Source organism: Callithrix jacchus, chromosome 9, assembly GCF_049354715.1.
Source record: "Callithrix jacchus isolate 240 chromosome 9, calJac240_pri, whole genome shotgun sequence".
NCBI classification, from domain to species: domain Eukaryota; kingdom Metazoa; phylum Chordata; class Mammalia; order Primates; family Cebidae; genus Callithrix; species Callithrix jacchus.
The window spans coordinates 113,528,137-113,544,178 of NC_133510.1; the positions used below are offsets into that span (position 1 = coordinate 113,528,137).

Consider the following 16,042-nt stretch of genomic DNA (forward strand, 5'->3'; position numbering starts at 1 on the left):
TTATAGCTATCCACATTGTTCTAGAAAATTCCTTTTTCAGTGATAAATCATGTGCATCTTCCCATGACAATGTAAAAGTTACCATTGAGCATTTTCCATGTGCCAGGCACTGTGAAGAGCTTTTCAGGCACTACTTCATGCACCCCCCTGGGAGGGATGCACTCTTGTCTCCATTTAGCTGATGAGAAAAACTTAAGCACAGGAAAGTAGCTTGTCAGAACTAGTGATAGAGCTGCATTTTTTTTTTTTTTTTTTTTTTTGAGACAGAATCTTGCTCTGTCACCCAGGCTGGAGTGCAGTGGCGTGATCTCGGCTCACTGCAACCTGTACCCTTCAGGTTCAAGCGATTCTCCCATCTCAGCCTCCCAAGTAGCTGGCATTGCAGGCACTCACCATCATGCCCAGCTAATTTTTGTATTTTTGTAGAGGTGGGGTTTCACCATATTGGCCAGGCTGGTCTCAAACTCCTCACCTCAGGTGATCTGCTGCCCTCCGCTTTCCAAAGTGCTGGGATTACGGGTGTGAGCCACCTCACTGGAGCTGCAGTTACAAAATATTCTTGGCTGGGTGTGGTGGTTGACGCCTGTAATCCCAGCACTTTGGGAGGCTGAGGTGGGCAGATCACTTGAGATCACGAGTTCCACACCAGCCTCCACAATATAGTGTAACCCCGTGTCTACTAAAAATACAAAAATTAGCTGGGTGTGGTGACACATGCCTAGAGTCCCAACTTCTCGGGAGGCTGTGCATGAGGATTGCCTGAACCCAGGAAGCAGAGGTTGCAGTGAGCTGAGATTGTGCCACTGCATTCCAGCCTGGGCAACAGAGTGAGACTCCATTTCAAAAAACAACCACAAACAAACAGAATATTCTTTTTCTGTGTATGTATCTGAGCTGTTCCAGTCTTAACAGACATGTTTCCAGTTTTTGCTATTATAATCCACAATGAACATTCTCATATATACAAATATTTTTGTACACTTCTCTGATTAAATCCTTAGGATATATTCCTATGAATGAGTTAGTTGGGTAAAAATGAATGGAAAACTTAAGTGTTGATACCAGATTGCCCTCCAGAAAAATTGCAGTGCTTTACACTCTCAGTTCCAGTGAGTGGAAGGACTTGTTTCCCATACTCCTGCTGGCACTAAAGCATTTGGATAAACTTTCAAATTTGAGAAAATTGACTATAATCCTAATAGATATCAATTTTAGTTTTGAAGATTGGGAGATAATTTTGTGGAGTTTGGTTTTGGGAAAGAAGGGATTCTTTCGTAAAATTCATTTATAAAAAATAATTTTTGAGAGATCCAAGATGGCTGATCACTAACAGCTCAGGATTGTAGCTCCCAGTGAAAGCTCAGAGAACGAGAGGATGCCACACTTTCAGACGAATTTTCATCGCTCACGGACCAGCAGATTTCTAGTGGAGTAGTCCCACGGGTCGCCACTGCGACTCTTGTGGCCGGCGCAGTGGTTTTGCTGGCGCCTTGGTGCGGCAGCTCTTCATGCAGAGTAAACGGGACTGGTTCCCTTACTGACCGGTGTTTGGAGCTCCGGGAAGGCAGAGCCACTTGTTGCGGACTCAAGAAGGAAGCCAGACCAGAGATTCCCGGGCAGAAGAGCACCGTCAGTCTTATCGCTGTTATTTTGGCCGGCGCAGTGGGTTGCTTGAATCCCAGCACTGGGAATCAATAAATTGGACGTCGACTCAGAAACCTAATTAGAAAGGCGGTAATTGTAAAGACGACAGATGGATTAATTTATAATAAAGGGAAAAAACCAGCCTAAGAAGGCCGAGCATACCCAAAATCAGAACCCCTCTCCCTCTACAGGGGATTGCAGTTCCTCATCAGCAACGGAACAAGCCCTGATGGAAAAGGACTGTGTTCCATTATCTGAAGTAGGCTTCAGAAGGTGGATGATAAGAAACTTCTGGGAATTAAAAGAACTTGTTTAACCCAATGTAAAGAAACTAAGAACTTTGAAAAAAGGTTTGATGAAATGCTGAAAAGAATAGACAATATAGAGAGGAATATAAATGAACTAACAGAGTTGAAAAATACAACACGAGAACTTAGTGAAATATGCACAAGTTTAAATAGCAGAATGGATCAAGCAGAAGAAAGGATATCAGAGGTCAAAGACCAACTTAATGAAATAAAACGACAAACCAAGAATAGAGAAAAAAGGATGAAAAGGAATGAGCAAAGTCTCCAAGAAATATGGGACTATGTGAAAAGACCCAATCTACGTTTGATTGGTGTACCTGAATGTGATGGAGAGAATGAATCCAAGCTGGAAAATACTTTTCAGGATATAATCCAGGAAAATTTTCCCAATCTAGCAAAGCAGGACACTATTCAACCCCAGGTAATACAGAGAACACCACAAAGATATTCCTCAAGAAGAGCAACCCCAAGGCACATAATCGTTAGATTCACCAGGATAGAAATGAAGGAGAAAATACTAAGGGCAGCCAGAGAGAAAGGCCAGGTTACCCATAAAGGGAAGCCTATTAGACTTACAGCAGATCTCTCAGCAGAAACCCTACAAGCCAGAAGAGAGTGGGGTCCAATATTCAACATACCTAAAGAACAGAACTTTCAGCCTAGAATCTCATATTCTGCCAAACTAAGCTTCACAATTGAAGGAAAAATAAAATCTTTTATGAACAGGCAAGTACTCAGAGATTTTATTACCACCAGGCCTGCTTTACAAGAACTTCTGAAAGAAGCATTACACATAGAAAGGAACAACCAGTATGAGCCTTTCTAAAAATATACCAACAAGTAAAGAGCATCAACATAAAGAAGAATTTACATCAACGAATGGATAAAATAGCCAGTTAACATCAAATGGCAGTAACCCTGAATTTAAATCGACTAAATCCCCCCAATCAAAAGATACAGCCAAAACCTAATGGTATATCCAAAGATACACAAAGACTCAAAACAAAGGGTTGGAGAAAAATTTACCAACCAAATGGAGAGCAAAAATAAATAAATAAACAAAAAGCAGGAGTTGCAATTCTCACATTTGATAAAATAGATTTCAAAGTAACAAAGATACAGTGGTAAAAGGATCAATGCAACAATAAGAGATTATAATACCCAGATACATAAGACGCATAACAAGATTTAGACTCAATAAGACAGAAAATTAATAAGGATATCCAGGACTTCAACTCAGATCCGGAACAAGTAAACTCAATAAATATTTATAGAGTTCTCCATTTTAAATACACAAAATATTGATCGGCCATTATTAATACCCATTTTTAGAATGAAGCAATATTCCTGTTCTCGCTCCCTCTTTTTCTTCCTCTTTCTTCCTCTCCTTCTCTCCTTTTTTTACTTTTCAACATCCTAGTTCCTCACCTCTACTCAATACATTCCTCTGAACACCTGATTCCTTGTGAAAATAAATAAATAAATAAATAAATATCTTTTTAAGGTGAAAAAAAATAAAAAAATAAATAATTTTTATGATTTGAATGTATACTGTGTTATTTAAATAATTAATGCTAGTGAAAAATAATTCTCTCACCCGTGTGTCCAGTCACTTGGTGCCTGTCTGCAGAGGCAAACCCTTATGTCAGTGTCTCATGCACTCTTCCAGAGGAATTCCATGAGTAAGAAGCCTACACATACAGTAACATGCACACCCGGAAACACACATCCTTTTAAAAATGGTGAACACAGCTAGATGTGAACTTCTTGTGGGCAAGGACCACATCTGTTTTTTGCTCATCACTGTGTCCCTGATGCCTACAGTGCTGCTTGGCACACTGTAGATGCCCAATAGTGTTGAATGAATGCCTGATTATGCCATAATGACTGTTGGTTGTGTTTGCAGTATGGAGTTCCTCTGCAGACTTCAGATTCGTTTCTGAGATTTCCTTCGTCCCTGACGTCATCTCTGTGCACTGATAATAACCCTGCAGGTAAGAAAGTGGCCATTTTTCTCTCCTTAAGCATTTGCTGTTATTAGGTTGGTGCAAAAGTAGTTGTGGTTTTGGTCATTAAAAGTAATGACCGAAACCAAAATTATTTTTGCACCAACCTAATACTTTACATTTATAGTAGTCATAATTAAACAGGCCTCATAGCTAGAAACAGAATCTTTGGGTTAAAAGAGGCCTCAAAGGTCATGTAGTTCAATTTCCCACCCAGGGCCAGTCTTTTCTACCACATGCAGTCACTGCTTGAGCACTTGTAGTGATGGGGAACTCACTACCAGAAAACAGCCTTCTCAGTTGTTTAACACTTCCCGTTGTTGGAAAGTTCTAAGGTGTATCAGCAGCTAACAATTATTAAGCACTTATTGACTGCTGGGTATTGTGTTAAGTGCTTGCATTTGTTTTCCCTGAAATCCTTACTATAATCCCTTGAGGCCAGGTTAGTGTCTCCGTTTTTTATATCAGGAAACAGAGATGTGCAGATTCTTGTTTAGGTTCACTCAGGTGGTGGGGGAGTCGGGATGGACCCCATGCAGTTGGCCTGCGGCCTGTGCTCCCCTGTGCTCCTCTCTGTTCAGGAGCCGCCAGCAGTTTGCAGAATGGACCCCTAGGCAGTGGAAGGCAGCAGGCTTGGCTCTCCTATACCCAAGGGGCCTCACTATGAAGAAGCTAAGTAGGAAAATGTATTGTGCTGAGAAGACAGTCTTGCACACACCAAGAACAGTGTACATTAAACCCAAACCAAAGTCTGGATGAAGCAGCTAATGCCTATAATCCCAGCACTTTGGGAGGTCGAGGTAGGAGGATTGCTTGAGCCAGGGAGGTGAAGGTTGCAGTTGCACCACTGCACTCCATCCTGGGTGACAGAACAAGACCCTGTCTCAAAAATGAAAAAAAACAAACAAAAAACAAAACAAACCAAAGACAACCCCCACCCCCTGCAAAACCAGAAAACCAAACCAAACTGAGATACTGTTTTCCCCTGTCAGATTGGCAAAGCTCAAAAAAACTGAAGCTGTGGGGAAATAGGCCCTCACATACATAACTGGTAAGACTATAAATTGGCACAGCCTTGGTGAAGGGCAGCTTAGCAATTTGTACCCAAATTACGAATGAATGTGCTTTTCAACCCAGCTGTTCTATTTGTAGGAGTTGATCTTACAGAAATTCTGGCCCACATTAGAAATACTAGATTGCTGTATTGTTGGTGATAGCAAAGATGGAGACAACTTAAATGTTCATTAATAGGGAACTGGTACAATAATTATGCCACATCTATAATATATTAATTATCCCCAAGAAAGGAGGAGCTGCTTCACGTAGCAACAGGCCAATCTCCAAGATTGTTCAGTGAACAAAATGAGGGGCAGAATATTGTATATATTGTACATTTGTTTCCAAAAGGGGGAATAAACAATAATTCAAATATATGATTTTTTTATGTGTATATTTGCTTTTATTTGTATAGAATATTTCCAGAAAGATACACAAGAAGCTTCATGCCATTTGCCTCTGGAGAAGGGAACTGGTGGTAGCTGGAGGGCAGGACAGGGATTGGAGGGGGACTTTACTCATTATCCTTTTGTGCTTTTTGAATTTTGAATCTCATAAATGTATTGCCTATTTGAAATATAATTTAAAACCCTGTTTAAAACATTGTAGACCAGGCACAGTGGTTCACACCTGTAATTCCAGCACTCTGGGAGGCCAGAGCGAGTGGATCACTTGAGGTTAGGAGTTCGAGACCAGCCTGGGAAACATGGGGAAACGCTGTCTCTACTAAAAACAAAACATAACAAACAAGTTACAACAACAAAATTGTATTTCTGTGTTGTAACTTATTTTACAGTTTTACTTAGATTACAATTTTTTTGTTGCCATTGGACAATTGAAAAATTTCTTCTCTTTTGTATTTCTTTTTCCTTGGGAATGTTAACGATTTCCAGCATTTCTGGTGAACCAGGCTGTTAAGTGCACCAGAAAAATAAATTTAGAACAGTGTGAAGAAACTGAAGCCCTCAGCATGGCTTTTTACAGCAGCCCAGAAATTCGGAGGGTAAGAATTATTTTGAAGTGGAACTGATTCATTAGGTATGTTTCTGTTCTTTGTGCCCTTTTAAAATATGACAAGTACAGAATAATTTCAGTACATGATTGACATTCAAGTTTAAATTTCTCCAGTACTTTTGTATCAGTGATTGTTGAAATAATCCTTTAAATAATTTTTATTTTTATATAGTTAGCTCATATTTTGCTTTTGTTGATTTTTTTCTTTCATTCATTTTGATGGTAACCAATAATATCTGTCTCCTGAATAAAAACAGATCTCTGGGGTCTGTTGGGGGGAAATAGGGGAGGGACAGCGCGGGGTGGGGAGTTGGGGAGAGATAGCATGGGGAGAAATGCCAGATATAGGTGAAGGGGAGGAAGGCAGCAAATCACACTGCCATGTGTGTATCTATGCAACAATCTTGCATGTTCTTCACGTGTACCCCAAAACCTAAAATGCAATATAAAAATATATAAAAAAACAAATCTTTACTAATAACTAAAAACTTTAGAAATCATCTTCATGTCTGTGACAGAGATCTTCAGAAAACATATTCATATCTGTGACAGAAATAATCTTATTAGCCCCCAAAAGGGATCTCTCTCAGAAGCAAGCCAGAAAATAAGAGGAAATCCACTTTCTGGTTGGCAGATGACCCAGGCAGTCAGGAAAGAACAGCAAACAGGAGAAGAAGGCATGGTGGTGAAAGGGCCCCTTTTCTCTGGTTGCAGTGAGGCCACTGGCCAATGCAACAGATGAGATGGAGGGTGGCAAGGGAAGAAGACTTTTTTCAATGATTAAAAGCCATATGATAGGCCAAGGCAGGAGGAACCCTTGAGGCTAGGAGTTCAAGATCCAGCCTGGGTAACATAGTGAGACCCTGTTTCTACAAAAAATAAAAAAACAGTGGGGCATGGTTGGGCACACTGGTAGTCCCAGCTACTCAGGAGGCTAAGACAGGAGGATTGCTTGAGCCCAGGAGACCGAGATTGCAGTGAGCTATGATTGTATTCCAGGCTGGGTGACAGAGTGAGACCTGGTCTCTCGACCAAACAAAACAATCCCCCCACCAGAAACATGATTATTGTTATAGTGGTCCCCTTTCCAATTTCCTTTTTATGAGAGGTATAGGAGTAGAGTGGTTCATGGCACCATTATTTATCTGGACTTCAGTTTTTGTGTTTTTTTTTTTTTTTTTTTTTTTTTTCTTTTTGAGACGGCATTTCACTCTTGTTGCCCAGGCTAGAGTGCAATGGCATGATCTCGGCTCACCGCAACCTCCACCTCCTGGGTTCAAGCGATTCTCCCGCCTCAGCCTTCTAAGTATCTGGGACTCCAGGCATGTGCCACCACACCTGGCTAATTTTTTGTGTTTTTAGTAGAGATGAGGTTTCGCCATGTAGCCAGGATGGTCTTGATCTCCTGCCTCGTGATCTGCCCGTTTTGGCCTCCCAAAGTGCTGGGATTACAAGTGTGAGCCACTGCGCCCGGCCTGTAACCTTCTCCTCTTCCCTCCTTTTCCCTCTCCCTCTATCATGTAAGTCAGCCATCTAGGCTTGTGAATTCTTCAGGTTAGCTTGACCTCACAGTTGTCTTAAAGTAGTCCCTTGGGCATCCAGGTACAGTTCTTTTTTCAGCACAGTTTTCTCCAAACATGTCTATTTGTTTCCCTCCCTACATCTCCTAGTGGGCCCTTCAGAAAGACAGCTCTGGCTCTACTGGGGAGGCAAGAGTTTGTCATCAAGGAGGCTTGGGCCAGAGGCAGGAAGACCAGTTAGGAGGCTGTGGAAATCGCCTGGTCAAGCAATGATGGCCTTTCAGTATGGACAGGTACAGTGAGGGTGACCAGGAGTGCAAGAACTGTGCTTCCTACAGTGCTTATGGCAGTGAGGCCATGTGGAAATACAGAATAATGACCCTGGAGCATGGAGGCTTCCTGAGGCTAGTGTGGTGAGCTTCCACCTGGAGGAAATGAAGATAGAAGGAAAACACAGTGTGATCTCTTTGATTAGGACATGGATTCAAACATACGCAAATAGGAAGTCTTGATCAAGGAAATTCTGTTTTCTTCTTTGTGAAACCTTTAATAAGGTGAATATACTCTTTAACCCAAGATCTGAAAAAGCAATGAAAATGCTTCTTTTTGTTGAACTTAACACAATTTTTTGTGATTTCTTTTTATCTAGGTACCTGAGTCAAGAACAAAGGTAAGAGTATTTTATAATGGAAAGTAAGATAGTTTATGATATTCTTATTTCTGAGCCCTTTTAAATGAATACAGTTACAATTAGAAAGGGACCTTGTTGCCAATAACAAGTACATTTGCGAAAAGCAGGCAGAAGTGCAATAGGGAAACTCCTTGGTGGGAGTCACACTTCGGGGCTCTCCAGCTGCCTCCATTGTTATGGTTTTGTGCTCTTCCGTGGTTCAGTGACACCATTGTCATGACCAGCAGTGGGTGCGATTGACTTCTGAACATTCAGGCCGTCTCTTGCTCTCTTTTTGGTCTCTTGTTGAGAAAGCTGGCCAGCTCCCAGGTTGCTGCCTGTCCAGGGAAGAAGCTGTAAGCACTTTGCCCAGTGGGTGTCCACACTGTGTGGGAGGCATGCCCTGCAGTGTACCTTCAGGGCTTGATTTGAGGGTGGGTTATTTTCAAGGCCTTATCACCCCAGCTGAGGGATCTGTCTGGTTGTGGTCAGGAGGCCAAGGTCTCTTCGTGGCTATGTCAGAAGGAATGTGGATCCCTCACCCCTTAATCTAGGCTCTGCGCCCTAGGCCTGCCTGTGAACACAGTCCCCAAGGAGGCCTGAGTTTGTGGCTTTGTCATAGTCCCCCAGCCTGTGGAACTGGCCAGCCTAGGTTCAAAACTCAGCTTTGCCATTATTTTCTTGTCTGACTGACACCACGGTCTCCCTTTGTCAAGTGGATGGTAAGCATTTGCACAGAGGCGTGATGCAAGGTCGAGTGGGAGAAGCACACGAGGTGCAGGTGCGGAGTCTGTGTAAGGGACGCACTCAGGATGGGGACGCATCAGTTGTGATTGACTTCATTGATGCTCTGGACACAAATGGGTGTGAGGGAAATGTTTGAAAGGGGTTGGAGGGAGGTGAGAGCTAGCCTATTGCATAACTTTCAGACTGCATCCCTGGGAGCCCTAGGGTTCCATGTGACTTTGGATCTCACATGATGGTGTGTGGGGCTGGATCCCCTCTTCTGTGAAGGTGTTTTCAAACTTGTTTTAGTTATAGAAACCCTTTCTCAAATGCAGTCTGAAGCAGAAACCTCCCTAGAGTATAACAGACTGAATCTGAAGCTGTGCTGGTTAGAGCAGGGAAGGGGCCTGAAGCCTTCCACCTGCCCAGCCTCCTCCTCTCTCCTCTTTGTTCCTAGTGAAGAACGCTAGGGCTCCCGGGAATGCAGTCTGAAAGTTATGCAATGGGCTAGCTCTCACCTCCCTCCAACCCCTAGAGAGTGCTTGGATTCTACCATTCAAAACTGGAACCATCTGTGGGGGCAGCAGCCCATCAGCCTTATTCATGATATATCCTTATTTCTAAGGCAGCGTCCAGTATGTACTGGGCACTCAGTGAGTTATGCATTTAGTGATGAATGTCCAGGAGGCACTGTTCTAAGTGCTGTATGTGTCTGATGTCTTCAAATCCTTTTGGCAGTCTTAGGAGGTAGGTTCAGTTACTGTCACTCTCTGGCAGATGAGTCACAGGGAGATGAATGAGCTTGCCCACGGCTGCACAGCTGGGAAGTGGCAGAGCTGGGACGGGGATCCAGGCGGTCTGGCCCCAGGGACCTTATACTTTTCCACCATGCTGGGTCAGCTCTACTCTGTGAGCCCACGTGACAGGCTTCACACACCTTCCTTCTTTGCATCCTGTGGCCACACAGGATATGGCAGATTGGAACTTGGACTTCCAACTTACGTCTGTGTGACACCAAAGATTGTGCTCTAAAGGACAAGCATATAAACTAATCGTAGGGATTTGTTTGAAATTTTCTTAAAAAGCAGATTTTAAGGTTAGAGGATCAGGAGTATAGAAATTGGGTCTAATCTTGCCACTAAGTGAAGACTGTTATGATTGCCTGGAATCATTGTCAGTCTCTGTGGAGCCATCAGCGAAAGATTCCAGGGTAGCCCTGTAGTTTCGTTGAGTATTCTGGAGTTCTTTACTCGTGTGTGGTTTAGGGATGGGATGTGATGGAAGAGGAATCAAGGAAATCAGCATGGCCCTACCGTTTCCTTCTCGTGACTATTGAGTGAGCTGTTGAGATGAGGGCAGCTCTTGCCATTGACACCAGGACTTTCCAGACCTCTTTGACATGGAATCCTTCGATTTTTGCCAATTCCACCCACATACCATAGAAGTAGCTCTGGCAGAGCTTGGTATGGTAGGGTATGCTCTACCCTGGAACCTAGTGTCATTGCTGAATCAAGAACCACTATGCTCAGAGTAAGGAACCCGGGGTTGCCCTTGTGTTAAACAAGAGCTAATTGAATCGCAGCCTAGGACCTTCTCCATGCTGAAACCTCTTGGTGTGGTGTGTTATGCAGAGGACTTCATGGTGACTGGCAAGGCCCTTCTGCCACTCTCATCACATGACAGCTTACGTCTTTGTTACTGAGTCATGTCACATTCTTTTTTTTTTTTGAGATGGAGTCTTGCTTTATCACCAGGCTGAAGTGCAGTGGTGCGATCTCAGCTCACTGCAACCTCCAACTCCCTGGTTCAAGCAATTCTCCTGCCTCAGCCTCCTGAGTAGCTGGGATTACAGATGTGTCACCACGCCCAGCTAATTTTTGTATTTTTAGTAGAGATGGGGTTTCACCATGTTGGCCAGGATGGTCTTGATCTCTTGACCTCATGATCCACCTGCCTCTGCTTCCCAAAGTGCTGGGATTACAGACAATGAGCCACTGTGTCCGGCCATGTTATGTTCTTCTATGAGAGGGTTTGACTCTCAGGTCTTCTTGGTCATGGGAGCAGACACATAAGGACTGTTTATTTATCTCTAAAATGACTGCCTAAATACTTGGTCATTTTGAATTATAAACAGCATGGTGCATGATTGAGTACAAGTTCAAAGTGGTATAAACAACTGTTAATAGATACATGAGGTTCCTTCCTCAACAGTGGTTTCCAAGAATTGAAGTTTAGAGCAAATGACAGATTCATCCTATAGTACAAGGAGGCCCAGCTACCTTTATTTATTTATTTTTTTGAGACGGAGTTTTGCTCTTGTTACCCAGGTTGGAGTGCAATGGCGTGATCTCGGCTCACTGCAACCTCCGCCTCCTGGGTTCAGGCAATTCTCCTGCCTCAGCCTCCCAAGTAGCTAGGATTACAGGCACGTGCCACCATGCCCAGCTATTTTTTTGTATTTTTAGTAGAGACGGGGTCTCACCATGTTGACCAAGCTGGTCTCGAGCTCTTGACCTCATGATCCACCCGCCTCGGCCTCCCAAAGTGCTGGGATTACAGGCTTGAGCCACTGCGCCCGGCTTCCAGCTACCTTTAGAGGATGGCTTGATGCTTTGTTACTCTGCTGGCGGTGGCCATGAATGCAAAATATCCTTTAATAGCACTGGGATAAGCAGGGATTCCTGGTGCTGCTGAAAAGATTTGTCTGTCTCTGTTTTCTCTTGCTTATAATCCCACCACCCAGAGAAACCACTGTGTGTGTGTGTGTGTGTGTGTGTGTGTGTGTGTGTGTGTGTGTGCGCGCGCGCGCCCGCACATGTATGTATGTGTAGAAGTTGGGTATAAATTGGGTCAAATGAATATTCGGGGGTATGTGGAGGCTTAAGGATATGTGTCCTGGGACTGTGTGTGAATGTGCATGTGTGGGTATGGAGTATGTAGGAGTTGTGTTTGGAGGTGAGGATATATATATGCACTTGACAGTGTGATGGAGTTGTGTGTGTGTGTGTATGCAATTCTGTGGTTTTTAGTATAGTCACAGGTTGTACAACCATCGCCACTAATTGCAGAACATTTCCGTCACCCCAAAAAGGAGCCCTGTGTTAGCAGTCACTCCTCATTCTTCCCCAGCTCTGTCCCCAGCCCCTGGCAACCACTAATCTACTTTTCATCGCTATGGGTTTGCCTATTTGGACATTCCATATAAGTGGCATTAGATGTGTGGCCTTTCGTGTCTGGCTTCTGTGACTTAGCATGTTGTCAAGACTCATCTATACCGTGGCGTGTATTAGTACTGTTTTTGTGGATGAGACATATTCCTTTGTAAGGCTAGGCTTTGTACTTATCCATTCATCAGTTGATGGACATTTAAGTCGTTTTCGGTTTTAGCTATTATGATAGTGCAGCTGTGAACATTTGTGTACAAGTTTTTGTGTAAACTTTATGTTTTCAGAGGCAACTGCTTTTAAAGTTTTGGTTATATCTTCTCAAGTATTTTCTTTGTGAATGTATGTATGTTTTTACCTACAAATACCTACTTTCGCAAATGTGGGATCATGGTATACACACTATCGTGTAGCATGCTTCCCTCCACTTGGCCGTATATCAGGGAAGGGTTGTTTCCAGTTGGTTGTGATTTTAGCTCTTTCTCCCTGGATAAAGCATCTTCAGTACTCCAGGTCTTCACTCTGCAGGTACCTATCACTGTTCAGTCCGTTGTCATTCAGTCTCTAAATAAAACGCTCACCCGTCGGGAAGACACTGATGTGCTGCAGCCGGCTCTCGTCAACGCTGGACACTTTAGCCTTTGCATGAATGTTGTGCTTGAGGTAGGTGCCGAATTTGGCTTTGAGAGCTTGTCTGTGACGGACTCAAGCCTCATGTTCCACTGGGGTAACTGGATGCCCTCCGAGGGCGCTCTGTCCTGGCCTGTGATTTGGCTTTTCCTGGCTTGGCTGCCTGCTTGCCTTTTTGTTCTCTCATCAAAAGATGCCTCTTGTCTCCACAAACCTAGTGACTTGCAGGAATACATCAAAATGTTGTTGTCGTTGCTGTTTTTGTTTTAACATGTTTCCTCTGCAGAGATGGACTTATTACATTCTGCTTAGACCAGCTTACATGGAACTTCTGTAATTGGGCACAGTGTGGCTCAGATGACCCTGTCTGCTAAGGGTGGTGCTGAGGGAACCACTTCTCATAATCCAACTGGACAGCAGAGCAAAGCTTCAACACATGGAGAAATGGGGAAAGATTTGCTGCCTATGGGTGTTTTATTTGAGTTATTCATAAAGTTACTGAAATGTCATGGAACAGGTATATTTGGAGGATTGTTTTGTTTTTAGGTAAAATACAGCCTCACATACACAGATGCAGGTGAAGTCATCAAAGCCGATCTCTCTTTACTTCTGGGGACAGTTAGCAGTGTAATGGTTCCACTGCAGCAAAAGTTTGAAATTCATTTTCTTCAGGTAAGGTTGATCAAGCTGGCATAAATATTTAATTGTCAAGTTAAAAAAAAATGACTTCTTAGTGGATAAAAATGAATTTCTGAGTATTACACCCAAGCCTTTGTAGTGCACAGAGGGCTTTGTGTAGCCTGTGGTGTTTGCAGTGAAACCAAGCATCCTCCTTGTATCTTTTTCCCTTTTGGGAATAGATTCCCTTCCACGTTAGCTTGTTCTTTTACAGTATGATATACTCCTACACCTGGCAGATGTATTTATAGTTCTGAGTAGGGAGGGAGAAATACTTTTATTGGTGGGTAATTCCAGATTTTATTATAAAAAAAACCATTTGTCTCCCTGCTATTTCCTTATTGAAATGAGAATTATTTGGAGGCATTTCTGCATTGCCTTTCAGGAAAATACCAAGCCGGTCCCTCTCAGTGGAAACCCTGGTTATGTCATGGGGCTCCCGTTAGCTGCTGGATTCCAGCCTCATAAGGGATATCCTTTTTGGTTCTGTAGAGGGTGAATTTATTCCTGTCTCCATGTGTGTGGGCTGCACTGCTCTTTCTCACTGAGGCTCCCCTGGGCTGCTTGTGGGATGGAGAGAGCAGCCCCGGCGAGCTTCCTGCAGGCAGGAAGGTGGGCGGCCAGTCTGGCTACACAGCAGGTGGGCTAGGGAGAGACTGGCAGTTGGGGGTGAGATAGCATGTCCTAGGAAAATGTCAGTGGTGTTTTTATTGTAAATCTCGTTTTCTTTTCCCAGCCTGCCATTAAGCTACAAAATATGTCAGTGTTTTACAACGAAAATCTTAAGAGAGAAAAGTTGACATTTAAACGTTTTTAATTTCACATTTAAACAGACACTCCTAAACAAATTTAGTGATTTTGAAAATTTAGAATTTCGAAGGGCCAGTTTCTGAGAATTTTTCTTCTGAGAATCTACTTAGTAAGGAAAATAGAGCTATTTTTTTTGCTCACTCCTGGGAAATAGCTGTCAAAATCCCAGAGGCCCAGAAAAAGGGTATGTAGGTCTCCTTCATGTCTCATGTCACACAAACGACAACGTCTTCTTACCTGAGAACCAGGCTGCTCTAGCACTAGGTAGTTGTCCCTTAACTGTCTGTGAATGTCTGGAATTATTCAGATCACAAATAGATATGGACAGCTTACTATTCTTCATAGCACAACTGAGCAAGACTGCTTAGCACTGGAGGGGGTCCGGACCCCAGTATTATTTGGTTACGCTATGCAATCTGGCTGTAAACTAAGGTAAGAGAGTCGCTGGCTTCTATTTGAACATGTTTGTGTTGATCAGAAAACAGGGCATTCTTACTTTTCCCCATTTTAATCAAATCTCTGCATCAACTGATGAGCTCATCTGCAAGCTGCACATGTAGTATATCATCATTCATGAATAGTAGCAAAACTATCACAGTCATTTTCATTATCAAATATGGCAAAGCAGAAATTTCAAGGCTTTGTATGTTTCTTTTTTTTTTTTTTTTGAGATGGAGTCTCGCTTTGTTGCCCAGGCTGGAGTTCAATGGTGTGATCTCTGCTCACTGCAACCTCCGCCTCCCGGGTTCAAGTGATTCTCTCACCTCAGCCTCCCAAGTAGCTGAGGTTACAGGCACCTGCCATCATGCCTGGCTAATTTTTGTCTTTTTAGTTGAGATGGGGTTTCACCATGTTGAAACTGGTCTCAAACTCCTAACCTCAGGTGATCTGCCCGCCTCTGCCTCTCAAAGTGCTGGGATTACAGGTGTAAGCCACCTTGCCTGGCCTTTTTTTTTTTTTTTTTAGAGATGGGGTCTTGTTCTGTCACCCAGACTGGAGTGCAGTGGCACAATTTTGGCTCACTGCAACCTCTGCCTCCTGGTAATCGCCAGCCGGGATTACAGGTGCCCACCACCATGGCTGGCTAATTTTTGTATTTTTAGTAGAGACGGGGTTTCACCATGTTGGCCAGGCTGGTCTCGAACTCCTGACCTCAGGTTATCCACCTGCTTTGGCCTCCCAAAGTGCTGGGATTCCAGGTGTGAGCCACTGTGCCTGGCCTATGTGTTTCATTTTTAAGATTGTTCAGCATTTGAGTTTGTAGCAAAAATATTTCCCCGGAAAGTCTTTTATGTTTCTGAATTTTAATATACACAGCGCATCAAAACCAGTGAGAGGAAGCCTGAATATAACCTGTTTTTCATTTATCTTATTATTAAATAGGTACATAATGTAAAATATCAAATAGCACTGCATGGCTTGTTATGAACACAGTTCTTACCCTCATTTGCCCTCCTTTGGAGGCAACCATTTTCAACTCTTGTAGCTATTTTTTTCAAAATCTACCCCCAAATCTTGAAATAACCTACATATAATGCTACTTCTTGATTTTTTGGTCTTAAGAATTTTTTATTGAATTTTCCATCAAAGAAGACAAAGGTTTGGCTCTTTCCCCTTTATCCCCTACCCCATGACCCACACACTTCCTGCATCTTCCCAGGAATATCTGGTGAGACCAGTATTTACCATTTACTTTTTTTTTTTTTTGAGACAGGGTCTCCCTCTGTTGCCCAGGCTAGAATGCAGCGGTGTGATCAGGCTCACTGCATTCTTCGCCTACAGGCTCAAGCAATCCTCCTGTCTCAGCCTCCTGAAT

General features: G+C 43.2%; 1 protein-coding gene across 3 annotated transcripts in view; it reads left to right on the forward strand.

The window, feature by feature from the left end:
• The window catches only part of TCTN1 (tectonic family member 1), a 41,534-nt gene that overhangs the window by 16,724 nt on the left and 8,768 nt on the right, over positions 1 to 16,042 (forward strand). For all 3 annotated transcript variants that reach the window (XM_078337269.1, XM_078337268.1, XM_002753003.6), the window contains exons 5-11: positions 3,859 to 3,946; positions 5,908 to 6,017; positions 8,198 to 8,218; positions 12,637 to 12,771; positions 13,285 to 13,410; positions 13,802 to 13,887; positions 14,518 to 14,658. In XM_078337269.1, coding sequence (XP_078193395.1) covers positions 3,859 to 3,946; positions 5,908 to 6,017; positions 8,198 to 8,218; positions 12,637 to 12,771; positions 13,285 to 13,410; positions 13,802 to 13,887; positions 14,518 to 14,658 — 707 coding nt within the window. The remainder of the gene's footprint in view (positions 1 to 3,858; positions 3,947 to 5,907; positions 6,018 to 8,197; positions 8,219 to 12,636; positions 12,772 to 13,284; positions 13,411 to 13,801; positions 13,888 to 14,517; positions 14,659 to 16,042) is intronic.